The following is a 28,000-nucleotide window of genomic DNA, read 5'->3' on the forward strand; positions in this document are numbered from 1 at the left end:
AGGAAAACATATAGATAAGATACAAACACGATGAGTCTAACAAATCTGGCCTACTGTCTGTGCCTTGTGTCCACACTTCCCAGCCTTTCAGAAAATAAGTCCTGGGCCAGCAGTGGGACATTGATGACCTGCACACAGTGGGCTCCACAGGTGGTGTGGTGGGACAGGGCATGCGCCTTGAAAGCCCCGCTAGGCAAAGCCAGGGAGAGCAAAGCTGTCTCCTCTACGTGGCTTCGCTGGGGCCATAAATGGGCTGTTGAGAGTGGCTGAAGGGCTCTGCTGCAGCTGTTGTGAAGACAAAGGGAAGCTTTATCCTCCCAGCCTTAGAGGGACAACCGCGCGGGCTATTTAACCTTTCTGTTTGGATAACTTTTAAACTGAATTGAAAGTAAAGCCCGGAATGACCTTGCTGCTTCCATTTATATCCAGTGACAGACCAGAATGGCAGCAGGCTGGGAAACAAACTTGTGCTTTTTGGCTTGCTAATAACTAAGGGAGAAAAATCTGGTCAAAAAAACCCTATTGGCTGCAGTAGTTGGCCATAGCTGCCTCCCCTACGCTACAGACCAAGGTGCTGCAACACCTCAAACGCATGTGAGGGGCAGTGGGACAAAAGCAAGTGCCTGGGGTCCTGGGGGGAGGTTTCTGTTCTGTATTCGTATATTGACCTGCTCTAAGCTTAAAATTTAAGTCTGAATAAGGCCCTTTGGTGCTTCTGAAATCTGATAATATTAAACTACTGCAAAAGAAAATGCTACCTCAAGAGTACTTAGGTCACTGCTAGTGAGAACTGGCACAGGGATGCCTCATGCTAGAAATCAGCTGAAGTGTTTAATACTGCCTGAACTGCTCTTTCATCTCAGCCAGTGTCCACTTGCGTGCAGCCTGGCTGGCAGGGTATTTGATTTCCATATACTTTGCTGTATCCCTAGTTTTTCCAGAGAACATGAAGCTTGGTTGCATGTGATCTCCAAGCACTTTGAAGGAATAAAGTTTTGCATTGATCAACCGGCTGCTCCCTTCCGCAAACACAGTCTTCAAGTGCAAAATACAGCCATCTTAGAGGTGGCTGTCACTTTGTCAGGCTTGATAGCCATAGTCTGGGTAAAACTGTTGGCTCCTCAGACGCTGTAAAGCACAGGTTGCCAGAAGCAAGGAGGGAATGGTTGTGCAACCTGCTCTAGATGAACCTGCTCTGGCAGGGGGGTTGGACTAGATGATCTCCAGAGATCCCTTCCAAACTCTACCGTTCTGTGATTCTGTGCGATTCTGTTTTATACTCACCTGTGGTATGGTGTGCATCCAGTGATGGCAGCTGTTGAGACAAGATAATGATCACATTGGCATAGATCTGATCTCGTGCAGCTGTTAACATTCATATTTGCTAGCCTGCATGTGCCCCAGCTCACCAGACGCCAGGATTTGGGTGGTGTAGGTTGTCGGGTGTCAGCACTGCAGCTGAGCCTGCAGGGTGTGATAGCCTGGAGTCAAAGGTTTGCTGTACCTGAGTGCTTGTAAAGGATGATAACTGGTGTGACCTGTGTCTTTATACTTTCCTATGAAAGGAAGTACAGCACGGCAGACTTCATTCAGGTTTCTTCCGTGTAAAGTCCGGAATGCAATACATGCAATAGCAGGTCAATAAAATTTCTCCTGTTTCCTGAGTGAGAATGCTGCCTCCTGTCTCTTTCGACTGAGCTGCCCTCTGGATGTAAGTCTTAAAAAAACTATTTATGCAGCAAATGTCTGGGATATACATGTGCATCACAGTTAAGTTTGGGCTGTTTCAAAAATGTCCTGACATTGGAAGTCTTTTAGAGGAATGGTGTAGACCAGATTGAATTTATTGTGGGTAGATCTACGCCCTGTTTCTCCATCTTTGTCAGTTTTATAAGCTTTTTCTGCTTAAAGTCTGTTTCCAGTTATCCAGTTAATTCTCAGTGGAAGCATTCCTGTTTTGCTAACTAAGTACTTAAATTGTAGCTGGCCCTGGACCCACAAATATCTGGGAAGTACATCTATCTGCAGTTGCGGATTCTACAAAGGGTTCCTGTCAAAACAGGACATGGTTTTCAAAACTCATCCTAAGAGTTTATCAGCCATCTGGTTGCTGCATTATGCAATGTTTAGCATTGAACAACGGTTTTCATTCAGCAGTACTGCAGCCACTCGTTCCTTACTATTAAATGTTTGGGAAAAGTGGCATTGTGTAGTCCATCTGAAATGCTAACTACTGAGAAATGTGGGTGGCATGTTTCCCACAAAGCATCTCAAGCAACTCTAAGCACTCTGCTTCTTCCTCAGCGCTTGTTTGTCTGTTGTTCTTTGGGACACAGCAAAACTCCAGAATGACAGCAGTAAAAGCGGTTGGTTTTGGTCACAGATCTTGACTTGTGTTTCAGGCGACTGTTAGTAATTGGGTCAGACCACAGGCCAGCAAATGTAGACTTTCTCTTGGACATATTATGTCATCTCAGCTATTAGTCCCATTGCAGACTTGGACCCATTTTTCATTTCTGAATTCTTTCTGAATTTTTTCAATTCCTAAAAGCCTCTGTTTGTTCAACATGGATACCACTGCATAAATAAGAAGAAAGTTCTGGAGACCCCAAAAAAAAAAATATTTCTAGCTTATCCAAGACAGCAGAACTTCAAGAACAAAATGTTTTCTGTGTCATCAATACAGACAAGAATCATTCCTCTTCCTGACTACCCATAAAAGCTGAAACACACAATAATCAGAATTCTCTCACTTAATTAAAGGATCTGCATCTAAGGGGTATCTTCAGCTTCCACTGTTTGGGTGGGTGACCCCCAACTCTACTGCCTGGGTCAGAGCCCATGCTTGTTGTGTTGCTAGTGGAGTTCCGAAGGATAAGCCAGAACAGTCACTGCTGAGATCCTGTGTTTCTCCAAGGACCCTCATACAACATAACTAAGTCATCCAAGTTACATGCCTTGGCTGAGGCATGTCTAGATTTCCTCCTGATGTGGATAGTGCTATATACAAAGGACTGGGGAAATGTTTTCAGCTGATGAACTTCAAGTCTTAATAACAGTAATGATGCTCAGTGATGAAAGTGGATTAACTATTAAAAAAATCTGTGTGTTGCAGAACGGAGTCAAAAGTCTGGTCGCCACTTGTAAATGAGGAGGGAAAGACGCATCCTTACAAGATGAATCTGGCCTCTCAGCCGCAGGTGAGTAATGGAGTTATCTGCATGCTCTTGTTCCCACTTACTCCTGTCTGACTTCAGAGTGGTTTTTGGCCCAATCCTCGAAGGAGCTGAGCGTGTGTCAGTCTGTTGATCATACTGGGGATAGCGCGTGCCCCACACCTCCTAGAAATCACGCAGTCCTCGGAAACCTTGAGAGACAGACTCCCTCCCTCGTGGTCAGAAGCCTGCTGCTGTGCAGAGCTAGTCGGGTACCTTGCTGAGGGTAAGCTGCTTTGATCTGTGTTGTTGTCTCCTGCCATCTGCATGCTCCCACCTACCATAGGGCACAGCAGGCACCCTAGAGGTGTGGCTCAATAAATCATTGCTACCGTTGCTAAGCCTGTTGATTTTCATAGATAAGAGGGGAGGAAAGTGATTCATTCTTACTGTTTTCTGTTGGGTTTTTTTGTTGTTGTTGTGTTTTTTCCTCTTACTAGCAGGTTCTTACTAGCAGTCTAGCGGGAAGGAAAGTGGAAGAGAAAAGCACCAACCTTTTATATTTTTATCTGTGGGACAGATCTTACAGCCTCTGTTTGTAACCTTTTGGCAGCCTTGCTTCATTGGTCTGCTGCCGCTGTCAAGTAAACATAGCAATAAGTGACTGGTGCAAGGGCATTGCCTGGGCTAGGTTTGAGGATTACACTGCACGGATCTACAATAGCTGCACTAAAATCAATGGTGTTTCTCCAGGCTTTCACCAGGGTAGTGACATGGATTCTGGCCCTAGCACACATCCCATGTAAGTCTTTCTAGCAATGTAAGTAGCAATAAAGCTAGTTTGACTCTGCAATTAATTAAGTGCTAATATGTCTGTTTGGGTTGGAAAGGACCTGAACCTAAAGTAGCACATGTGCAGCAACACCCTGCCCAGACCTTGGCCTGGGATCTATCCGTGCTCCCTCTCAAGCCAAACTGCTGTGTGTTGCTTGGCTCTGGAGCGTGGTGCGGCATTCTCCAGGTATTTCATAACTCAGCCAAGGCACAGTGTGAGACTGAGGCATTTGGACTTAGGTTGGGAATGGGCCATGCCGTGACACCTGCCTGTGACACTGTTGAGCTGAGATCTGGTCTGTTTTCTGCTGCAAACCTTGAGACTTGTGGCTATTTCTTGCCAAAGGAGAGGGGTAGAGTCTGCAGTGAAGCTTTGTTGCAAGGCTGCACAGGGCTATTGTTTAATTGAGCAGGAGACCTCATCCTGGAGATCAAGTCCCTAACCCAGCCATTAACAAGAACTTAGCTAAATGCCCCAGAATTAAACACAGGGCACTACTAATGCCAGGCAGGAGTTTAATGTAGCTCACTAAGCTTAGTTAACTGCAGCAAGAAACCTGCTGCTGCAGCCCCCCTGTCACTAGCTGCCCCGCCATGCTTTTCCCTCCAGTCCAGCCTGGGTTGCTGGATAGATATCCACTGCTGGTCAAGTACTAAACACAGGCTATTTTAATTAACTGATGCTGCCTCTTACTTAAACTCATTTGCTATGGCAGTTTAAGCCCATAATCAATGGCTATCCCTTAGTCATCTGCCCTTCAGGTGGAGTGTTTGTACGTGAGCCAGCCCTGGGCTGTTTCAAGGAGCCTACTGCAACTCTGTAAGAAACATGGGTGACAGGGACTAACCTTAACTGTAGTCTTTGACTTACAAGTCATGCCCTGCTTTCTAAAATCCAAGTAAAGGGCATCATGAAGGTCAGACTATGCAGGATTCAGCAATAATCCTGGCGGTGGAGCACATTCCCTCCTAAACCGTAACCTTAGTCCTAATCCTGGTTCTAGCCCTGGCCATCATACAGCTATCCCAATGCTGCCAGGCCATAAGCATGGCACAACTGAATTCGTTGATACCAACCTGTAACTGACTTCAGCAGGAGAATTTGGTGAGAAACTGACTGCAGAGAGGTTTCTTTTACAAATTTATCTCTGAGCAGTGAACCTTGTCTTAATCTTGCACTAGGAACCAACTGTTGCCTGAAAATGAAGCTTTGACCCCTTGTGATGGCTGATACTAAAGAGTTTTATTTCCTGGTGTAAAAGGAACATTCAAGCTCTCAGAGAAGTCTTTCCTTTCTTCTTGCCTTCCCTAAAATTAAGCCAATTAAGTCATTTGCAATTGCCTATGTGAGTGGCGCTTGCTGTTCTTCAGAGCACAGGGCTTTCCTTTAAAGGGCTTTCCCTGCCGCATACCCAAACAGAGGAATTCAGCAGCGTGAGGAAAGATGTATCATGTCTCCAAACCACAAGCTCCCATTTACTCTTCCTGCTTAGCAGTGCCTAAACATCCTAGTCCGCTGTGCCAAAGGAAAGTGTCATGAACACCGTCAAGTTTTAAGGTTTGTTTTCTGTTGGTTTTTTTTTTTTTTTTAAATACACACCCATTTCCTTTTTCAGTAGCTGACTGCAGTGAGTAAGGTTTGTGGCGAGGTTTGTCTGCTTGGAGCATAAAGTCAGCGGAGCATGATGACTCCTACCAGAGCCATGGCAAGCCATCAGCCGAGTCACTCTGGGGCTGTGTCTTTGCAGCATCACTAGAGCTTTCAGCCAGACCTGCTGCCAGCCAGCAGCAGCAGAGTGCAGAAGATGCTGTGCATGCATATACTAGCATGGCAAACTGCTATGAATTTTACCACAAGGGTGCTGATCTCATCTTTATAACAGGATTGGTGGAAGTTGTCAGTAGAGCCCAGTCTTCGAAGGCAGCCCTGTCTGAGCTGTTCAGGTTTTTTTTAACTCACTCGCCAGTGAAAACAAAATATTTGCTTTCCTTGGCAACAGTCTCGCACTTATTAATTCACTTACCAAAGAAAACAGGACATACTCAGTCCAAGTGGCTCATTTAAGTCCTGATCCAGGGTCCTCTGAAGATGTTTCTCACTGGTTTTGCACAAAGCCCTTTGAATGCAGAAATACAATCATGCGTGTGAAAAGACTTATTTCAGGCTCAAAAAAAAATGCTTTAAAACCTTTGCTGTAGAAATTGGACTGCAATTACTCAAATAAGTTTCCACCTTTCTTAAAATTAGGTAGTTTGATGTTGCCTCGCCTACCTTCAGTATCTTAACTGAAAGTTCTCACAGCACTTGTCCACCTTTTCCTCTTCCCGTTTTATTGGTGCAGTTAAACAACTAGATCTTTGCGAAAGATGTTGTGAAATAAATTAATTTTCAGTTTGTCTCAAGAACTGCATGACTAGCTACTTATTTTAAGATCACTGCTTACACGTTCTTTTACCCCATTTGAAATAGACTATTTGTTTACTTCTGTAATCCTTTTGGAGGCTGATACTTGGTGAAATGCTGCGTCGTCCTGTGGAAGTATTTTCCCTTACTTGGAATGCAAGTTCAAGATACTTTTATGTGCCTTTGGAAAATAAAAAGGCATTCCGCAGCCTCCCATGCATTCCCTGAAGTCCTGAATCCCAAGACTGACTTCATTGTCTAAGCTGACCTTTGCCTGTGAAAGAGCTACAGCCTTATTATTATTTCATTACCATTATCTTTACCCTTCTAAATTAATTTAAACTGAGGCAAGAGTGATGACAAAATCACATTTCATCAGAAGGTGTAGCAGCTTGTCGGTGGTGATGGCTCAGCGGCTGAGCCAGCTTTGTTTTGCGTGTGGCCATGGCAACATTAGGGGAAGGAAGTGACAGAGGCGACTTAGTATATTTACTCAATTATTTCACTTGCACTTCTCACCCACATCCTAAGGGTGATCGCTCAGTGTCATTTTCCCATCAAGAGCTTTTCCTCACCACAGTGGGAAAGACGAAAATAACACGTCTGCCTCTCCCTTCTGCTTAACGTTTCTTGAGGAAAAGCGATCGCAGCAAGAGGAAGAGTTACTTGGTGACTAAGGTAATTTTAATGCTTATGGCACTGACTAGAGACCAGCATCACTTTCAGGCTCTGCCAGGCTCTCTGGTGACCCTGGGCCAGGCACTAAGCTCCAGGCCTGTGCGCTGGCGTGCGTGGCTGTATTGCCCCTTGGTAAAATGAACAGTAAAACTCCTTGTCCCACAGACTGTGCTATGTCTTGTCAGACCTGGGCTCTGTGGGAAAATGTTTGTCTGTTGGTTTTTGTTTTGTTTTGTTTTTTTCCCCTCCCCGTGTTTGTAGGACACGGAGGTCGATGCGGCCTAGGTCTCTGAGCTGAGTGAGCTCATGTAGGAAGCGAGCTGAGAGAGACCAGCTTCGAGCGCGGTCAACACCAGGACTGTCTCCAAAAAAGCTTGTCCAGCTGCCTGAAGGCCACATACCCCATTTGCAGCGAGGCACAAGTGTTAACATCACCCCTCAAGAATGTCAGTGAAAACTCGTGGTTTGGGATGGGTAGATCGGCTCTTTTTAACCACAGAAGATACGGGCTTTCAAACATGAGGATGTTTTGTTGTGTGGGTTTTTTTCAAATGAGAAATGACCTCCAGACATGCAGACGGAGAAGGTCTGAAGGGGAATCGTGTTATTTGCGGGATGACAATGACAGACAGCCACTGCTGTCTTCCCAAGGTTTCTTGAGAGGGCCTGCCCTGTCCTCGTCCTCGCAGACTGATGTCATTGTTTCCGTCTTGTGTATTTTATCTCCCTGGATACTGAGAAGACAGGGGCTATAGAAACTGGGTGTGTGGCTGGCTTGGCCTTTGATAAGGCCATGCGTGTGTGGGCAATGCATGAAGCAATAGGTATATAAAGTAACAACATCGCTTTTCAGATGAAGGAACCGCGCTGGCGTATCGCGACCTGCTGGTTTTGGTTAAAAGGCGTTACCGCATGGATGTGGAATGTGTCGGGGACCTGGAGGGAGAGGATGTGGGAAGCCAGCCTTGTTGTTTTACCCCCCTACAATAACAAAACCCCAAACCCTTCTGAGTTTCTAATTGGATTTCAAAGCATTGCAAAAGATCTCCACAGCTGAAAAACCCCAAACAATAACAGAGGGAGAGGTGAAAGTAAAGGCACTTCTTAATATTTGTGATTGCAGCTGATGAAACAGCATGAGGCAGAGTTTGCCGTGAAGATGTCCTCCTCCGAGCTGTGTCCGCGTGTTTGGCGTGAGCAGCCTCCCCCCCGCCATGCCGGCAGGGCACGAGCATGGCCTGGGCTCCCCGGGCGGCTTCCCAAGGGTGAGGATGGAGCCGGGGGGAGGTTTGGCTGCCGGTCTCCGCTCTCCTTTCCCGCCTGCAGGACCGGCGTGCTCTCGTTCACTGAGGTTTGGTCAGGGGCCCATTTTCTTTGAGCTGAGTAAACATTTATGCTGAGAAAGGTTTAATCTTGTTTCCTCTTGGCGTGGCTCTCGAGGTGTGCAGTCCAGGATCGCCCGCCCCCAGCCGCTGGGCTCTGACTCGGGACGCAAAAACATCCCGTGTTTCTGGGGCCCGGTGGGGCAGTGGGTTTTGCTGGCTCGTTTGGCTGCTTTGGGGGCGTGTGAGGGCTTTCGCTTCTCCCTGCAACTGCAGAGCCTGGGCACTAATTATTTTTTTTTAATTTATGCCATAAGGTTGAAGCGAATCCCCTGACTCTGAGAGCTGGAGGCTCAGGAAATCACTATGGCGGCCAGTCTTGAAATCATGACTCTGCACCTGAAATGAGGTTTTGGTGGCTTCAGGCAGCGCCCCCTCACCCCATACTTGACCTGCTGTTCCTCCGGGGGCTGCGGGGAGGTGGCCTGGGAAGGGGCAGGCAGGGGAGTGGGACAGTAGCCGGCACCTCAGGCCCCAGCCCTGCCGGCTGCCTTCAGGCTGTGCTGTGGGGAGAGGAAAACTCCGCTTCAGGGAGAGGAGTACCTGACCACTCACATCTTGGTTTAATTTATTCAGCAAGTACAAAAAGCCTCCAGGTTTTTCCTGTTTCTGGTGGTGGTGAGGTCAGTGCTGCCGTGATGGCCTTGGCCACATCACCATGTGGCGGATGGGACACAAGAACTCACCCTCGCCCTGGACTGCCCCTGACCTGCCTGAGGACACACAGGACTATGGAGGCATCTGGGTGGCTTTATGCCCCTGGTGCCTGGGATGTGCCCCAGCTCAGCAGATGGAGGCGGCTCATCCTGGGCTCTCTGCCCATCTGTCTGCCTCGCTGACAGCTGGGAATTTCCCTGGAGTCCGGTTCCCCAGTTGCTGAGATGAGCGGGTCCCATGGTGGTAGGCATGTCCCTCTCTGGTGCATGGTGAGGAGGAAGCAGCCACCCCCACGGCGAGCTGCTGGCTGGCCGCGGGCATGGAGGTGACAGCTGATGCAGCTGTGGGGCTTTCACAGGCTGGGCTTCAGCATTGCCGAGCATGGCCTGGCGTGAGCGGGACGAAAGGGAGGAAGGGGCCATTGTTTTCCCAGATAATTCCCCATGACGCAGCCTGCAGCCGGTGTGGTAGGAAATGCTGATCCGTTTCCTGCCCCAGTGCAGGGACGTTTTTCCCCGTCCCTGCAGCCTGGCACCATGGCTGTGGCTGGTGGCTCCCTGCCAGGAGGGCTGGGGTGATGGCAGAAGCCCTTGGCACTGCAGCGTCTGCAGTGCATGGCAGGGTCTCCGCCTGTCCCCAGAGAGGGCTGCTACCACCAACAGCCAGTGCCCAGAAAATCCATCTGGCAGGAGATCTGCGTATTTGACCCGATACTGGGGTCCTACAAACCTTGTTTTGGGATTGGGAAGTAGCTTTTCCCTGGGATGGGGGGATTTGCACTTGTGTGGAGGGTTTGGGAGCATGTGGGATCATGCTCTAAGGCCACTTGGAGCTTATTCATATAAAGAAGGTATTTTCAGGTAGGGAGGAGGCTGTTGGAGAAACAGCTCCTCTGGCAGTGGCTCCCTGAGTGGCCCTGATCCTGTTGGAAGTCAGCTTCTGCCCAGAGAGGGACTTTCAGAAGATCGATCAATTGAACTCTGTAAACTGGAAGTGGATTAGTGGAAATGCAACGATCTTCTTTGTGCTCAACCGTTGTCTTCTGGTTTACAGCCTCCTCATGTTATATGGCTTATTTTTCTCCTTGAAAGTCTGCTTCATTTTGAAAGTGAAGCAAGATGAGACCTCCGAGTTAAGAAGCAGAGAAGTTTGTGCAGTTGCTAATCTATTTTAGCCTGGGCTAGCCACTCCCCCAGGCATACCTCAGCGAAGGCAGGAGGCTGTTATCTGTGCAGACAAAGTGTTTGAACTATCACAGAATCAGTTTATAGTGGTAAAATACTGCTTTTGAATATCCTACCCAGAGGCTTGGAAGCTTCCATACCCCAGCTTCAGACTGAGATAACCGCTGTCGTTAACCCCGCTCACTGCCGACTGCAGCCCAACTGCAGACAGGGCTGGTGTCGGGGGACTGAGGCAGTGCCATGGCTTCATGGCTTGCAGGAAGGGTGAGGTGAGCAATTCTGGATCTGCCTGTGGATGCCAACTGAAGATGTCTCTGAAAAGATCTAATATTAGTCACACTCCTCTGTACTACCAACAAAGAAAGAACGGGTCACGCTCTGTCTGAATAAGAGCATGTCCTTGTGTCTGACTGCCAGCTCTTCCTTTGCAAACAGACTGTTGCTTACGGCTCTTGCAGTCTATGCCCCAGCCAGGGATGCTGTTTAATGCGGCTTGCCCCCTCTTCCTTGTGTTGGGCCTGGGAACGCCGCGGCCTTAGAGATGCTGAAACCCCAAGCATCTCAACTGCATAAACCAGGCACTGCCCCTGCACATGTACACAGTACAGCAGTGGTTTTGTGCTACCATTTTTCACTTGCCTGCTGGTGGACAGGTTTTTGTGAGTGTCATATTTTGGGTTTTTTTTTTCCAGCATTAAGTCAGAGACTCTCACATAAACACAGGATTCCAGGAGCTGGGGCTTTAACAAAACTGCTGCATGACACAAGGTCTAGGTGGCAGTTCTGGCAAATCCCTAAATAAATACACTTGACAGTGAGAAGGCGTTGTCTTTTGATCGCTACATGAAAGCACTTGTTCTTTGTAAATTCCTTCTACAGCTCAAGCAGAAAGAGCAGTATGGCATGACAGAAAGTGCTGGAGAATTTGGATTATCCAAATGCCCTTTATATTGTTACTGCTCTTGTAATACTTGACTATAGACTTTCAGGTTATACACCTTCTATGCTGTTCTCCAGATGGGATTCTTCTAATCTAATCTTCAGACACCACCTTCTGCATTGATATCTCTATTTAACCTGCTATAAAATCCCTTATAGTCAGTGGACTTCATCCACATGAAAGCTACTACAGATGTCCTGACACTTTTGAAAGCTTAATTTATGGTTTTGGATGTTATTACACAGCAGAACACCTACCTGGTGGACAAAAGTGGGCCAGAGTCTCCTATGTGGATTCTGTGCCTGAGCATGTGTTACAGTTCTTCTCGGAGTCAAGGTACTAATGTGATTTCAGTCTCTTTCTTCCATCTGTGTGTCTATTTTCTCAGCACTTGTAGGAGCTTAAACATCCTTGAGGCTTCTATCACTGTCGAACTGATTTCGACTTGGCTGACAGATTCAAAAGTCTTTGGTGGGAGTGGGAATGTGCCCACATGCATGTGGAATATGTAATTGACACGCCTTACTTACTTAGGAAACCAGAATTTTTAAAAAAATGCCCCGAATTACTTCCCTTTTTCTAATTCTTGGTTAATGCTTCAATGTTTCCTCAATACAGATTGTGACATGATTAAACTTTGAACCTACTTGACCCGACAGTGTAACCCCTGTAGCCTAAAACTTCTGCCTCTGTCTTTCATTAAACCAACTATTTCTACGCATGTCTGAAACTCTCTCCTACTCGCGGCCTCCAAATGGTGGGCTAACATGTGTGTTTAATGCTGATATAAGATCACTGATACTTTTCCCTATGGTGTGATATACAGGCTGAAGTAATGATTATTTTTTGCTAAAATCCACAGTTTCTGCCATGGGAAAGACTATTTTTATGAGCGCTGTTATGTGCTTTGAATGAGATTGTAACAAAGGGAGATTAGCTAATTACTCCAGGGTCTTTCTTCCTTTGGTGTGTGGGAAAGCTTCATGGCTGATTTCCATACGCATCAGCCAGAAAACCGTGGGAGAGCAGTCCAGCCGCCCCACACCTGAACGTCTTGAGCTGCCCCACTGATTTCAAATGGCTCTTAACTCTTGAGTGTGTTTGGATCCACACCGCTCTTCTCTGAGGGATCCTATGCTGTGCTCAATGCCATAAATAGCACTTGAGTGCCATGAAGCGAGATGACTCCCATCTGTCAGTCTGGGAACGCTAGCCAACTGCCTAAGGAAATCTGGGGACATAAAAGTGATTTAAAGAAAAATCTGTAGGGGAATTTAGTCATCCTTGTTTCTAGTGAGTGTTTATCCTGTAACTATAGCTCTATGCAGCAAATGCCGTGAGGTGTTCAAAGGGCAGTGACGGCTCACTTCGTTACTGTAGAAGTCAGCGCCTTTATGGAGTGGGAGGAGGAACCGGTTGTGTTAATTAGAGCTGGGAACCATGGGCCCAGCGTGTTAAGAAGGGCCCTGTTTCATCCTCTGCCACTGGGTGTTAGCCCTGTAGTGAAGCCAATCCCAATCTCTACAGCTGGCTGAAACATTTCAAAACGCACATTTTGGTGACATCTTTTTGCCCTGGATGTTTCAGCTGCCTCTGTGAATGTTAGTCCTTTCTTCTGCCTGCTCTAGTGAGGCCCCATTGGGCCCATTCCTTGCTTTGGTCAAGAACCTTCTTTGGGAAGAAATAAGCCCTGGATGTTGTTATCTCTGCCCCAAAGTGGGTAATTCGCAGCCTGCTGAACTAGTGATGGGGCTTAGAAATTTCCCTATTTTTGTTAGTGCTGCGTGGGATTCAGAGGATTCTTACCTCAAGTCTTATTTAACTTGGATTTTGCCCCTTTCTTATTAAATTGTAACCAGTGTTTCTAAGTATCAGTAATACCTCTGGAAGCCTTCAGTTTGCAGCTAACCTAGAATGTCTGGGTGATACCTCATACTTCTGGGACTGAAGAGGTCTCTGGCATATAGCTGGCACTGTCTGTGGATAGTCTTTTGTATTAACAAGGGTCATCTTCCCACCTTTATTGTGGGAATTTCTTGTCCAGAATGTCCAAAGTTTTTCATCAAAGATAGCTGTGAACCCCAGTCTTAGCTGAAGGAGCAGACATGCTCCAGAGCATGTGTAGTAATGACAAAGCCCTTCTTTTTGGCTTGCCCTTAGCTAATGAAAGCCAAACTTTCAGATGTCATTGAAGAGTGCTCCTCTTTCTGCCCCTCGTCTTCACTTTTCCATGGAAATCAGCCCTGCTTTCAGGAATTGCAAGGAATGCTTAAAATGGGGAGTTCCCAAGTGTGTGGCAGCTTAAGTGAATAATTCTGTCAGTGTTTCTGAGCTCTTACATTCCCAGCACGTCAACTCTGAAATGTCCTGAAGGTCAGTCAGCCTGATACTATCCAGGACAGGGCCGGGGACCGTCATGACGTGTGGCGGACACGCATCGTCTTTGGTGGTTGTGGTCGCGTGTTCCTCAGCTGACTCCACATGCAAAGGCCAACATTGCAGTGGCTGCTCACGCCAGGCTGCCCAGTCACATCCCACCTGCACGCCTGAGCACCTCTCATTTTTGCCTTTGCTCCTTTGCATGCAGGAAATAAGGCACATAGGAAGTGCACACAACCGGAGCGCGGTGCCCTTCACTGCTGCCACAGCTTCTGCCCCCAGAGTGATCACTGCTCAGTACAACAGCCCAGCAGGCCTCTACTCCTCAGAGAACATCCAGACCTTCAACAATGCCGTGGAGTCAAAGACATCACCTGGGGCCCCAGAGCCTACCAAGCCGTAAGTACCTTCCTCACCTCTCCCTCCCTGCCCGGGCCCCCAGGGAAGGCTCCAGGAGACGTGAGCTCGCTGCGAGGGTACCTGTTTCTTAACTCAGAAAAGCTCTCTTTCAGGACAAGGGAAGGAGCAGAGGCGTGAGCGTGGCTGTGGTTCCCCGGGGCAGGGCTCGGAGGAGTGGGGAATGTTCCCTGAGCTGCAGAAATGAAATTAATGCTGTTGTGTTTCTTTGTTTAGCAGAGACCGACGCAGTTTCCACGTGCGTTCAGCATGACATACCAGCCCGCTGGTCTGAACAGGTGCCTGATAGCTTCTTATGAGCACTTTGTAAAGTTAGCGATTTGGGCTGGCATTGCGGGCAATACTGTGCAGGAAGGGTACCAGCTAGTGCAGGAAGCACAAACCCCTCCCCAGTTCCTAGCTGGCCTGGGATTCATAGACAGGCTCTGCCTATGTTTTGATCATTCTGTTTTTTATTATTGAACCTTGTTTTTCATGGGAGTTTTAAACAGTAGCTGAAACATTCATCCTTGTGTGAGCAATTTTATATATAGGATTGGAAAGCGCTCCAACCTTAAACAGGCCTGTTGATTTTTGTGGTTGCATCTGTGCTTCACCAAAGACATTACTTTATCCCAGAAGTCCAAGATTCTTCTTTTTTCATTGGAAACAATAAACCAGGTTGGCTAACTGTGTTGGTCAAGTTGCTTAACTGCTCTTAAGTCTCTGTATAGCAGTACCAAACTGCCTGGAAGACTTTAGCCACTTTTACAACAAAAGCTGCAAGACCAATGCTTTAGGTGATACTCGACGAAATTCCTGACTTGTGAATTGGGAGACAAATGTAACTTCAGCCTCTGCTTTTGCAGGGCACAAACACCTGAGATTGTGGGTTAACACACAAGCCCGAAAACTTGCCCCTGACTGAAACCGGCTTCTCGCACTGGCAGCCCAGTCTGCAGCATGGGCCCTTCTAGGCAGAGTTACAGTGCTGCAGCTGGCAGGCAGGTGACAGATACTTGTTCCTCATTTGCTTCTGGTAGACCTCAGCAGCCTCATTCAGGGGCTGAGCAAAGGCAGAGCAAGGACAAGGGAAATCTGACTTTGTGTTAATCTGATGGGACGATTTGGCAGTCAAATACCATCTCTGGTTTAGTCTGGAGTCCCCTTCCGGTGAGAGCACTCCCTGGAAGCCAGGTATATTTGGCTGAAAATTTGAGGATGATCCCTTTTTCTTGCAGGGATCAGCAAAGAGATGGGTTTCTTGTAGTGGTGTGGCTCACTGTGCTCCTCCTAGCAGGAAGATCCATTGCCAGCCCTGCGACCTGTGGGGTACATGGCATCTCTTTAATGTTTCCCTTGCTGAAACACAGCAAGTTGCAAAGGAATGCTGGGGGAGGCTGTGAATGAGACTGTCAGTGCTAATACATTTTTGTTTACAGAGTCATCAAAAGCAAATGAATCACTGGCTTCACCCTGCTATTAAAAACCCACGGTGGTCTCCCAGTACACAAGTGTAGGTTCTCCCTTCACACAACCTTTTAGTTGCCTTTGATTTCCAGCCTGGCTGTTTTGATGAGTTATTTGTACATGGTAAACCTTGCTATGGGGTTACCTGACATTTTTCTGCATCCCCATCCTGCACCCAACAGATACACAGCCTGTCTGAATGCGGCAGACTGATCCTGCCACTGCACGTGGTGACATGACAAGGCGACCCGGTCCACAGTCCATCCTTAGAGGGTGTGTGATGTAAATGTCTGTGGAACAGACAGAAACACCAGCAACCTTCTCTACTGGCTTTGTTGCACAAAGCAGGCAGGAGGGGGGGCAGGAGCCCCACTGCTGAGCATGTCTGTTTTAGGATTGGAGGTGCGATTGTCCCTCGGTGGGACACCCAGGCTAGCTTTGGGAAGAGCAGCAGTGAAGGTGGCATTCCATGGCTGGACAGTGGGACTGTGACTGTGTGCTCAGGTAGATAGTTCATAGTGAAACCCCTGCTCCCATGTCTTCATTGCTTTTACAACCCCTGCATTCACTCATCAGTAGAGCGACTGCATTTTAGTTTTTGCGTGGACACACCTGGAGTGTGAGACCAGAGCCACAGCATTAGCCAAAAGCCTTTAATGTCAAGTCACATATTCAGTGGTGAGTCCCTCTGGCACAAGGAACAGACAGTATTCTGCAACTGCTTTTATCACTTGGTGGTTTTGGTTTAGCTCGTCATTAATTTATTCCTTCTTTCTTCTTCCTCTGCTTTTTTCCCTCAATTCCACAATGTAAAACCCAAATGAACCCCCAAACAAACTCAACTCAAACTGCCCGTGTGAACACATGTCCCGTAGCTGCCCATCGCCGGCAAGCCCGATGCAGGCTCCCATCGCCTCCGTCTATAACCCCCTGCAGACGCAGACCTCTGAGCTGCCGCAGCGGAGGCACAGCACCTCCTCCGTCCCCAGCCAAGTCCGAGTGGGGCCGGAGCAGCTGAAGCACGCAGCCCAGGTCTGCCCCAACAGCCCCGTGGAAGTGGAGGTGCCAGGACTCAAAGTGCTGCATGTGCAGTTCAATTCTCCCCTGCAGCTCTATTCGCAGAGCAACATCATGGATTCCCTGCAGGGACAGATCTCTTCCATTAGCCCCGATTTCCCCAGGTAACCTGCCCGCTGCCTCTGTGACCGGCTCGGTGCATCCGTTCATCCGCATCTCGGTGTCTACAAGTGCCTCGTCCCTGTCTGTGGCTCTTGGCGTTGGCCGGTCACAAGGAAACAGCATTTACATTTCACTTTTCCGACATTAGTGCATGACTCTTCACAGGAGCTTTCTCTGCATTGTGTCTGTGTCCAATGCCCCAGGAAGCATCAAAACGTGATTGCAGCCTGTCAATGTGTCCGTTGCCCTCTGCGCACCTACGCAGCAGTGCCTTCACACCAGCTGGTGGCTTTCCTGGAGGAGCCACCTGCAGCAGGTGGATTTGCTGGGGGCAGGAGAGTGCTTTTTCCTGAAAGCTGGTGTTTCTCCCACACTGAATCAACTGTTGTGGTTTGCGACTGGAAGGTGGTGCTGCACGTGTCCTTGTGCTTTTCTTTCGCTGGTTGCGGGCTGGGCCATGGGCGTGCGCTGGGCGTGTTTCATTTCAGGCTGAAGCAGGTCCCCATGGGTCTCCAACTTTGTCTGATAACATGAGTTTGGAGCAGCCTGGGCAGGCACAAAGCACATGGAGGACCCAGTCCATGTTCCCACCCCTGCCCACTTGTCTGCACAGTTTGCTGCTCCTGGGGCTGCCTCTTTGCCCGTAGGAGCGGAGGGTGCTTGACATGCTCTGAGGTCTGCAGGACCTGCAGAGAGCCTCAGCATCACAAGACCTGGCTGCCTTTGGTGTTTGCTTTGTGGCAGTTGGGAACCAGCTGGCCCGTGCCTCTAAATGACAGCCCATAGGGTTTTACAGGGAAAACTTCAGTACGAGATGGGAGAAGCAGTAAGCACGTTTAGCCATCCCAAAGGAGGGCTCCAATCAAGGCTGAATTGTTTCAGAAGACGTGAACCTTCAGCAGAGTTACCCTGCTATGTGACCAAGCAGCTTGCAGCTGTATGACCTGTGGTCCAGGGAGGCGGTCAGGGCCATGTCCTCGGTGGGACAGAGCAAAAGGGCACAGCCAGATCTCATAGCTCCTCGGCTGCTCACAGTCCCCTCACCCGTGGACTCACATAGCCAAGCTTTGCCATATGCCAGCAGCCAAGTGGTAATGGGAGGCTGTGGATTTACTCCTGCCTCATTACTCAGTCTAGTTACTTGCTGTATGTCCCTGCTCTGGCTTGTAGTCGATACCGTGCATGCCAGGAGTGGTCACCTCTGCTGTCTGGCTGTGCCAGTCCAGACAGCTGATAACACTCACAAAGATGCCCCGGTATCAGCAATTGTTTCATTGCAAAAGCGAGTGCTCCAAGAACTGGGCCTTCCTCTAGCCCAGCTTTGAGATCCTTGTAAGCTTTACAAAATGTGCTAGCATAAAATAGTAAAATTATATTAGTAAAGACTAAGCTGTGCTTTTCTGTAGGCACTGTGCAAGGCTGTGTCTTTCTGGGTTTTATTACCATCTTCGTGACAGTTTTCAAAGCTCAATTTTACTCAGCATTGCAAGTTGCCCGTGGTAGAGGCAGTGAAATCCAGTAATGGTTGTATGAGTCTGAAATCCAGTAAAGCTTGTTGGAGTTGTCCCCTACAAAATTTCTGTGTCGGGGAACTCCTGTGCAGGGAAAAGGACACCGGTTGCTGGTGATTGCTGCAGATAAAGTACCTGTGTAACAGGAGTGCCATAAATCAGCCAGCATACAGAGACTTGCTATCCTGCAGGCACGATTCCTGTGCCTGTGACCTTGCCCGTTCAAGAGATGCATGTGCTTTTTGGTGTTTTGTTTTTTCTTTAAGCAGCATACCCTTCTGCCCTGACAAGTTGAGGTATTTCACTCTACTGCTACAAATTCTAGGATTTGTGGGTTTTTTTTATAGTCTTTCGGAAGTCTTGTATATGCAAGTATATCTATAGGGTGCGTACCTGGGAGAGCTGATCTGTATGTTTTGCGCACTGTCACAATGCATGGTTGAAATGTGGTGGCTTTGTTTGACTCCAGCGCTCCTTAAGATGATCTAGCCTTGGCATTTTGAATGCATGTTAGTGAAACAGTATGCAAACTGCCACGACAGGCTTCTTGCCTAATGTTTTTATGGGTGGATAGAGGGGTGGGAGTGTATGAGTTTACATGAGATGAATGTAATGTGAAGCATGGATTCATTTGGGAAAACCTAGGACATTTTCTGTGTAACGGAAGCCACATCATTATTTTCTTTCGGGTGAGAGGCTTCAGTAAATGAGATTCAGACTTCAAGGGTTCAGCTGCTTGCAAGTCTAATGTGCTTCCTGCTCCACTAAAAATTACTAAAAAGATGGAAACATTTTATGAAATTCTTTTTATGGAAATAGCATTTTATAACACGTGCAATGATTTTACCTCTGATGCTTGAAGAGTTTATTATGTAGAGTAACTCCCAGATGACCCAATTGCACATTGGCACGGAAAGTATGCAGTTGCCTCCTCAAGAAGAAGATTTCCCTCTGCAATTTAGTCTGAACTTCAGGATGTTTATGTACTTTTCGGGCAATCACAGGGTACAGGGCCGGTGAAACCTAATAGACCATTTACATTTATAAGGCTGCATTATGTAATTGAGCTGTCAGAGGAGACTTGCCAGTCATCTAATTTTTCCAGAGATGTTTTCTTCCAGCCACAGAATACAAGGCAGGCAGGAACCCCCTGTGTCATTTAGTCCATCTCCTAGCCCAGCACTTGGTCGATTTAAACCATTGATTTGAATCATTCCCAGCAGGTATTTGACCAGACTCTTTTTAAATCCTTTAGTATGGAGGTTGCTCACCTGTCCACGGCCATCTCCTCTGGTATTTTGCTGTCTGTCTGTTGGAAAGCTTTTCCCAATGGATAGTCTAAATCCTGCAGTTTTAACTCTGTAGTTTATCCTGGATAAACTGGATGTGGAGAACATCCTAGGTGTTGCCTCCAGCCTCTTTTTTTCTTTATTTTCATAAAGACCCTTCCGGTGGCACAATGACCACCCTTTCATCCACCCTGTGCTGTGAAAAGCTGCCCCTGAAGCACCTGGGGTTCTAGGCTGAGGGTGCAAGTTGCTCGTGACATGAGTGGCAGCAGCAGCGCCTCGGGAGGCAGCTGAAAGGAGGGCTTAGTCTTAGCAGGCAGAAATCCCCTGGGCCCTTGACCTGCTCGTTAACCTTAGTGAAATGTTGTAAGTGGGCTGTGGCTCAGAGTCTCCACCTAGAAAATGGAAATAATAACACTCACTTGAAAACCAAATTAAATTATCGGCAATCAGAGGATCTTTTAGTTAGATCCTACAGCTGTTGCTTTGTGAAGGTGGTCTTTAGGACCAGTTCAAAGTGCACTTGCAAAGATTTCTTTTTAATGGAATAAACTTTACTTAGTTTGAGATTCACAGAGGTGGAGCAGTTGACGGTAGTTTATGCATGCAAGGAACATGCATGGATGGCACAGCTACCACGTGGGATTCCCATCCCAGCACATGAGTTATTTTCCTATTAACACAGCAGTGATTTCCTGGGGAGAAAGTTTTAGTTTCTGGCGTATAGAGTGATTGTGAAGCAGGGGGGACACTTGGGGACTGGCTGGAGGCTGTCGGCGAGAACCCGTTGACAGTGGCGTAGGCAGATAGCCCAGCGTGCCGATCCCACCCGGGCTGCAGCTGTCTTGTGCGAGCACATCCAGCACCTCCATGTTTTATGGCGTCCTGTTGTTTGTTTGTTTTGCACGTTCATTCTTCATTCATACAGTGCACTGCGAAAACTTTGCTAGAGGGACTGGCTTTAGTTTTCAGCCATTTAACAAGCGTGTTCTCTGTTCCTTCCTCAGTCTAGATCAGCATAACCAGCCCCCAGGCGGCATCGTCATAGACAGAGAATCTGAGGTTTACAAGATGCTCCAGGAGAATCAAGAGTCAAATGAGCCGCCCAGACAATCTGCTTCCTTCCTCGTGTTGCAAGAGATTTTGGAGTCAGAAGGTAAGCACTCACTGCACACCTAATCTGAGTGTGCTTTTCCCTTTTGCCATTCCTTGGGCTTTATATGGTGTTTAACATCTAAAACTTTATTTTCCATCCTTGGCTGGTGATTGTTCAAGGTAGTGTGTGTATATGGTTTCTACAGAAACAGACTGTTTCACTAACTTTACTTCTAAATTTCCTCTCCTCAATTAGTTTCAGTCTCTGGGGGCCCATATCATTGCTTACTCATTGAGTGCTCAAGAAATAAACCCCTACAATATTTAGTTATCAAGAAGGAATTTCAAAAGTTGCAAAAACTCTTCTTTACTTTCTAAAGTTTTGCCCCTTTAAGATAACATTCACTGATTAAAGACTATATCTTGGATTCAAGACTTTGAATGGTACCACAGGATAGGGCTCTTCAGTGAGTCCTAAAGCTTCAGATCTTCATCCCTCTACAGAAGAAAAAGGATCCACTTCTGCAGCTGAATGTAAAAATATGGAAGCTGGGTTTCAGCGAGCAGTTCATAGCTTTTAATCTCTGAAACTTCACTCCGCTTGGCGTTCTTGATCTGACATCTGGACTTGTGCAGTTCAGGGATATAGACTTTAAGATAAAAAAGCCAATTAACTTAGGTGGGAGCCAAATCGTATTCTCTTTTCCTCTTGAATAAAATAAAATAAACAAATAAATAGGAAAAGAATTCCAAGAATGACTTTTCCTTAGGCCAGTTGAGACTTTGTCTTTTGCGTTTCTAGCTTGGCAGTGGTACATTCAATTTCATCCAACAAAAGCCTGATGCTGAGATATTTGCCTCAATGGGAAACAGATCAGCCAAGTACTGGTAGGTCTGAGGGATCTGTCAGGAAAGAGCAAAATGAAGGAAATAAGGAAACAATAGTAAGAAAGAAACCAGGATCTTGGAGTCTTTAGTAGGTTGTTAAAATACCTACCTGAAAGCATCTTTTAAATATTGAGTGTTTGCAACTTGCCCTTCAGGGTTCAGCTCCTGCATGGAAGGGACTGGAGTAGCCGGGACTTCTCACACATCCAAGGTCCTCCCCTGTGCTTAGTAGTGCTGAAGAAGATAAGAAGCAAAAGCCTCTCTATTTTATCTTTCTTTGAAGATTTGCAGCATTTTTGGGATTCTCTGGCACAAGGTTTGCCTGCCCGATCACAGGCCAGGATAGGCTTTGGCATTGCTCCACCATGAGCTGATAATCACCCATGCGGAGCAGGGCCGGGAGGTTACGCAGCCCCAAAGGAATGTCTGTCCCCGAGGAGACAGTGCCCCTGCCTGCCGTGCCATGCTGCTCGGCCAGGCTCAAACACCGCTGCTGCTGAGTCAGATCATGTCCGTGGTGATAAATAGCACATTGGTTGGGTGCTTCTCCCAGCCTGCCTTCAGGCGATGGATTGTGAGTTGCAGCAGGGAGCCTAGCTATCTCCCCAGCTGGGACGCGTCCCTCGGGGCATCGCTGACTGTATCGGCTGTGCTGACTTACACCAGCTGAGAGCCTGGCCCTGGACACGGAGTCTGGACACTGGCGTGTGGAAGCACCACGGCTGGTCTTTGTTTAGACCTGACCCTGCACTCGTAGGTGGAGGGTGTTTCAGAGGGCAGAACAAGTTATGTTTCCTGTGAATATTTGATTAAGCTGATTCCTTCAGAGAGATTTAAAAACATGCTGTCAATGTTGTTAGGAGCAAAGTGCTGTTTGAGGCAGAGGGAGTGAGCAGAGGTGATAGGGAAGCGCCTGAAAATGCAGTTGCTGCTGCTTCCTTCCTAGCAAGGGTCACTTGCAGTAACTGTTGGAGGCCAGGTCCTTCCTGCTGTGTTTGGAGGGTGCATGGGCTGCAGCCCCCAGTAGGGAACTTGCACCTCTGGACCAGCATCTCTGCACAGAGCTGGGTACAAACCCCTGAGCTGAAACCTGCCCCAGAGGCAAAACAGCACAAAGTCACCTGCCCCAGGGCTGAGCAGTGGTGACAGGGAGGTGCAATGGGCAGTTCCCCGCTTTTTCCTTCAGCTCTTTGGTCAGTGATGCTGCCCTGGGCTGTGACGTGTCCCTGACATTGCTGGTCACCAGGGTGTGTCTTTCAAGGGGTTTTTCTCCCGTTACACCAGGAACAACCATTGCAGTGTGCTCTTGGCTTGACACTAGTCAGAAGGGTTTTATCAGTGTCCCTCCCAGTCTGAGGTCCCCATTGACCCCCTCTGCTTCTGGTGAAACGCCGTGGGAGTCTCTGCAGCCCTCCCTCCCCTGTTGCCTGGAGTTGAACCTCTCACAAAAGTCATATAGAAAAGACTCGTCACATCAATGGAGTAATTTTGTAAGAGGCTCCTTTTTCACTGCAGATATTTAAAGGCTTGCCTCGTATCCTGCATCTAGGATCCACTGCTGCTGTAGGCATCCAGGTCAGCAGGTGTCTCCTGTGAAGGACCTGCAGGACATCCCTGCCCCAGAGAAGTTACGCTAGGGAGAAATCTGGAGCATGCTATGCAGCAGCAGAGCGCAAGGTTATCCCCCAATGTCCCAGAGCCCTGCAAGAACAAAGAATTGGTTAACCAAACCTTCCAGGAATCTTGGGGGAGCCAGCCCAAGATTCTGGACAGCAGACAGCAGACTGGAAAAGGGACTTTGACAGTCATCTCTAGTCTGCCAGGAGACCCACCTCCTCTTTCTGAGACCAGATCTGGCAATCAGCTTGACCCTGCGTGTGTGATCAGGACATGGCAGGCAGACTCTGGTGCTGCCAAGGCTGGGGCTGGGGCTTCGCTTTGCTTTGTGCGTCTGTGCATGCAAGACACATCAGCTGAAATCTATGGGCTTTTAAGATGAGAAGAGACTTTCATCTGACTGCCCACAATCTCAGGCCCTCAAATTTCCAGGGCTGGGTTCAGCTGTGTGCCTTCTCTCCCTCCTTCCCACACACCCCTAAATCCCTGCCCACTTTCCGTGCATGAATCCCTGCCTCAGAGCTGGGGTTAAAGAACATCACCCCTCCCTAGCAGAGCATCTGCTTGGGAGGAAAAGCCTAGAGCCACGCATCTCACATGCTCTGAAGCACTCTCCTTCCACCCCCCAGGAGACCCTACCAAACCATCGGGATTTAGGAGCGTCAAAGCCCCCACCACAAAGGTGGCCTCATCGATTGGGAATGCCCAGAAGCTGCCCATGTGCGAGAAGTGTGGATCTGGTATTGTGTAAGTAAGCCTGTCCCTGGGGTTTGCAGGCCATGGATGAGTATCCCATGCCTGCCTGAGGTGCTGAGGCGCTGCACCCAAAACCCTTCACTTACCCACATCCAGTGCATCCAGGAGCTGTCTCAGGGCACGTTTAGTCTCACCAGCTTTGATAGCGCTAATGTTGCAGTTCCCCTCCATGAGGCAGGAGTTGCGTTTCCCTCTACAAATCGGTATCAATGGAAACAAAATTTAAGTCCTTATGAGACAAACCTTGAGACAGTTGTTGCCACAGTGTTTTGTTTCCTACCTGTACCCAGAAACCAAATAACCTTTCCATTCAGGGCCTGCGTATTTGATGCTTTTCATGTCTTGGTGCTCCTAGCCATGGAGTGGCTTGGAGCCATGGAGAGTAGCCATGGAGAAAAAATTCTGCCCTGCTGGTCAGAAGCAATGTGGACAGGAAGAGCTGTGTTCTGCCCGCAGCTCTGCTGTAGGACACACACTTCCACTGTGTCTATGCAGATATAATTTTTGTTGTCTTTATGTGTGTATGTCCGACTTCCAGCACAGCAGGGGCACGGGTTCAATACAGAGCTGTTGACCATAAGCGTGACGGCACGGGGACCCAACCCCTATATTTGATTCACCATTCCGTTTCTTGACCACAGAGTCTTCTGCCCTTATTTTCTCCTTAGTGTTCATTTCTTTACAACCCCCTTAGCTTAACAGTTGGCTCCAGAGCCCGTCTGCATTATCATGCAAGAATTCAGATTTCGCTCATGCTGCCCACCACAAGCTATCAGATTGTTGCTGACACTACACTGTCATTGGCATGTCACTGTCCTGGCATGCTTGGAGCACTAAGGCCCAGCAGAGTCATTACAGAGGCAATCCATACCCTGTAAAATATGAATCAGAGACAAACCCTACAATTATTCTACCAGCTGGGTAGATCTGGAGAGAAAGCATAAGGCTATGAATAGCACTAAAAACTAATGCGTTACAGAAAATATAGATGGCTGCTGGAACAAAATGATACGCCTGGCAAATTGTTTTGTTGCTACTGGTGGTAGTTAACGAGTTGCTATGTAGTTTTCCTCATGATCTGCTGGGTTAAGCTGTGAAATTTTCCAGTAAGAGCTGGCCCACATTCGGCTGGATCCATTCACTGCAGCTCCCGAGCAGCAGCATCTGAGATCAGAACCAGGATCTGGTCTCTGTGCCTCTCCCACACGTACCTGACATGTCAGGCGCTAGCAAAAGGGCAGTGGCTGTGCAGCCTGCATCCCCCTCCCTTGGTGGCAGGCAGTCATTTCTGGATTTGTTCTGCAATCGGGTTGGTTTGGATCTGGGTTTTGCTCCCCCAGATGGCGGAGGTGATGGTGGCCATTTGAAAGCTGTTGTGCTGTCTCCAGCCGTCAGCTAAAGATGCCATCACGGTGATTTTTGCCACCACAAGTGACAGGCCTGTCCCTGTGAAACTCAGGCAGGCCAGTGCTAGGGAACACTTTCCAGAGGAGGGTGTGGTGCCTCCCACGCCAGCACAATTTGGGCTCTAAAGTGCTGTTAACATCTGCCTGACCAGAGATAGAGCCTATACTTTTTCTCAGGAGCAGGAGAAAATTGTCCACCTTCGGCATTGGTGTGGGTCTGGGCTGGGTGGGAGGTGGCTGGGGAGGAGGGAGGCAGTGGTGGGCACCTGGTGCTGAGGGGTGCTGGTTCCTTCCCCAGAGGGGTGTTTGTGAAGATCCGGGACAAGCAGCGTCACCCCGAGTGCTATGTGTGCAGTGACTGCGGCACCAACCTCAAGCAAAAAGGACACTTCTTCGTGGAAGACCAAATCTACTGCGAGAAGCACGCGCGGGAGCGGGTGGTCCCCCCAGAGGGCTACGAGGTGGTCACTGTCTTCCCAAAGTGAACCGCGCTGCTCACAAAACCAGTGTGGATGGTTTCTCCTCTGCTGCTTTTCCTTGGAAAGCATCGTCCCTGCCCCCCCGCTGAATCTTGTTTGCAATAAGGAATGCTAGGCATGGCTTTGGGTTTCCTTGCCATTATTAATCCTCCATCTGTTCACATTAGATGTCACTAATTGTTCAACATTCTTTTCGTCTCCTCTTTCACTGTTTGGTGTTGGATTTTTTTTTAATACACAGAGTTGTTATTTTTTTCCTCCTTTGTGCTCAGTCGCACAGGAAAATCAGAGGCCAAAGTCAGATTATGACTCTTCTGTCTCCCAGTTATTTGCCTTCTGTTTGCATTCAATAAACAGGGTGAATCCACAAGGCATCTGTGTCTGCTTTCTCCTGGTATCCCTCTGCACTGGACCAGGGTTCCCAGGGCAGCAGAAGAGGTGCCCAGTGCGCAGCTGCGTTTATGCTGGAGAACAGCAGGAGGGAGTTACAAAGTTGAGTCACCCTGGCCTCGCAGGCTGCCCAGCTGCTGTTAGCAGCTGCCTGCTGGCACCCAAGGGCCAGGTGGGCACGGCCAAGCCATAGACCATAGCTGGCACTGGTGGCCTGTCCCTGATGCACGGCAGCCAAGAGCTGCCTCCCATGTCCAGCGCTGCTGCATGATGATGGGACTGGGCACTTCAGTGCTTCCCGTTACATCCCCCAGGTGCCACTCCCGTCACCACATTCACAAACAGCTCTACGAAAAAGCATCCACTTGATGCTTGCTGGAAACCAGGGAGTCCTGGAGCAAAGAGGTGAAGGTTTGTGTGGCCATAGTCCTTGTCCCTTCTGTCCCTGTCCATTCCATGCCGGCTCCTCTCCCCCTGGCACCACAGGCTCTGGGCTGGGTGCAGGCTGGTGAGGGTGGGTCTCGCCACCACAAACCCCCTTGTCCAACCCAGGGCAGACCCCAGGGCCACGGTTGTTTCTGTCTGCAGACAGTTGGGACAGTCCCCTGTGCGAGGCCTTGTGTGGCTGCCAGAGGCATGGCCCTGCTCCCGGTGCCACCAGACATGCACAGCTGCTGGAGGGCACCTTTGGGGCTGATGTGGGGAGGGGGACACGTGCCCCATGGGCACGGGGAGGAGGGGCCGGTGGTGCTGGAGCAGCAGCGGTCTGCAGTGAAGTTATTTCTCTGCTTACCCCTCCGAATGAGATGCTGGCTGTTCTTTTGGTATAAAAATAAATGGTTTCTAAGACGTAGTGTCATCTTTGCTTTAAAACAAATTGCTGGAGGTTGAAAACAGCAGGGTTTATAGCTGCGTACAGGACCTCGCTGGCAGGCACAGGGCACCTCCACCCTGCTTGCTCCTGCAACAGCTACAGCCAGATTGATGTGCCTGTCCTGCAGACCTGCCCATCTTCAGCAATGCTTTACTGCTGCTGTGCCCTCTTGTTTCCTCGCCTTCACCGTGAATCACACCACAGGACAGCTGCCTTGCAAAAAAAAAACAAAAAAAAACCCAAACAACAAACCCCAAACCAAACCAAATGACAACCTAAACCCCAGTCCTCATCTGCGGTAAAGCTGACCTGTCACTAAGATTATAAGCCTCCCACTGTCCAGATCAACTGTACAGCCTTTTGTAGAGCTGGGGAGGGTTCTTAGCTGATTCTCCAACCCAGCTAAATTTAGTTCATCCCCTCAGGCTCCTTCTATGGGCAGTGGCAAGCAAGCAAGGATGGCATAGCTCAACCTGCTAACTCCTCTCCAGCTCGTCCCTAGAAAAAGCCTGGCTTCTCCATGATGCCAGCACATGCCTGTACAACTCCAGATACCAACACAAGCAGCTTTATTTTTCAATGTGACAGTGGGGATTTTTGGCCTGCTGGGGCAAGATCTCCCCTCACTGCTGCTAATGGGGGTTAACTCTCTTCCCTCCACAGCACACTTCCCCGGGGAAAGGCTTTCCGGGGAAAGGCTGTCCGTGCTGCAGCACGGGCCCATGCGGGCAGACTGGAGCAGACAAAAAGCCAACGCAGAAGAGAGCACAGACCCGAAGGACTAAACCTGTAAGGCGGAGATGGCTCTGGCTGCACCTCAGATCAGTGCTCAGGCACTGCACCGCCCACCCCTTGCTGCCCACTTCCTTGGCTCCTGGCCCCCTGCTTGCTTCGCAGGAAGAAAATGCTGTCCCCTGGGGCTAGCTGGTGCAGTGCAGCCCCATGCCGACACATGGGCTGAGCCCTCCAGTCACCAAATGTTTTTATGCTGTACAAATATTTGTCAGCAAAACGCAGCTGATTCCGGATAACCTCAC

At 48.6% G+C, this 28,000-nt stretch overlaps 1 protein-coding gene across 1 annotated transcript in view; it reads left to right on the plus strand.

Annotated features, from left to right (window-relative positions):
• The window catches only part of PDLIM1 (PDZ and LIM domain 1), a 45,244-nt gene extending 19,175 nt beyond the window's left edge, over window positions 1-26,069 (plus strand). The window contains exons 3-7 of the mRNA XM_054206116.1: window positions 3,116-3,200; window positions 13,822-14,012; window positions 20,466-20,614; window positions 23,688-23,805; window positions 25,519-26,069. Of these exons, the coding sequence (XP_054062091.1) occupies window positions 3,116-3,200; window positions 13,822-14,012; window positions 20,466-20,614; window positions 23,688-23,805; window positions 25,519-25,705 (730 nt within the window). The 3' untranslated portion in view covers window positions 25,706-26,069. The remainder of the gene's footprint in view (window positions 1-3,115; window positions 3,201-13,821; window positions 14,013-20,465; window positions 20,615-23,687; window positions 23,806-25,518) is intronic.
• The last annotated feature ends 1,931 nt before the right edge of the window (window positions 26,070-28,000 follow it).

The sequence above is a fragment of the Rissa tridactyla genome, chromosome 6 (genome assembly GCF_028500815.1).
Source record: "Rissa tridactyla isolate bRisTri1 chromosome 6, bRisTri1.patW.cur.20221130, whole genome shotgun sequence".
Taxonomy (NCBI): Eukaryota; Metazoa; Chordata; class Aves; order Charadriiformes; family Laridae; genus Rissa; species Rissa tridactyla.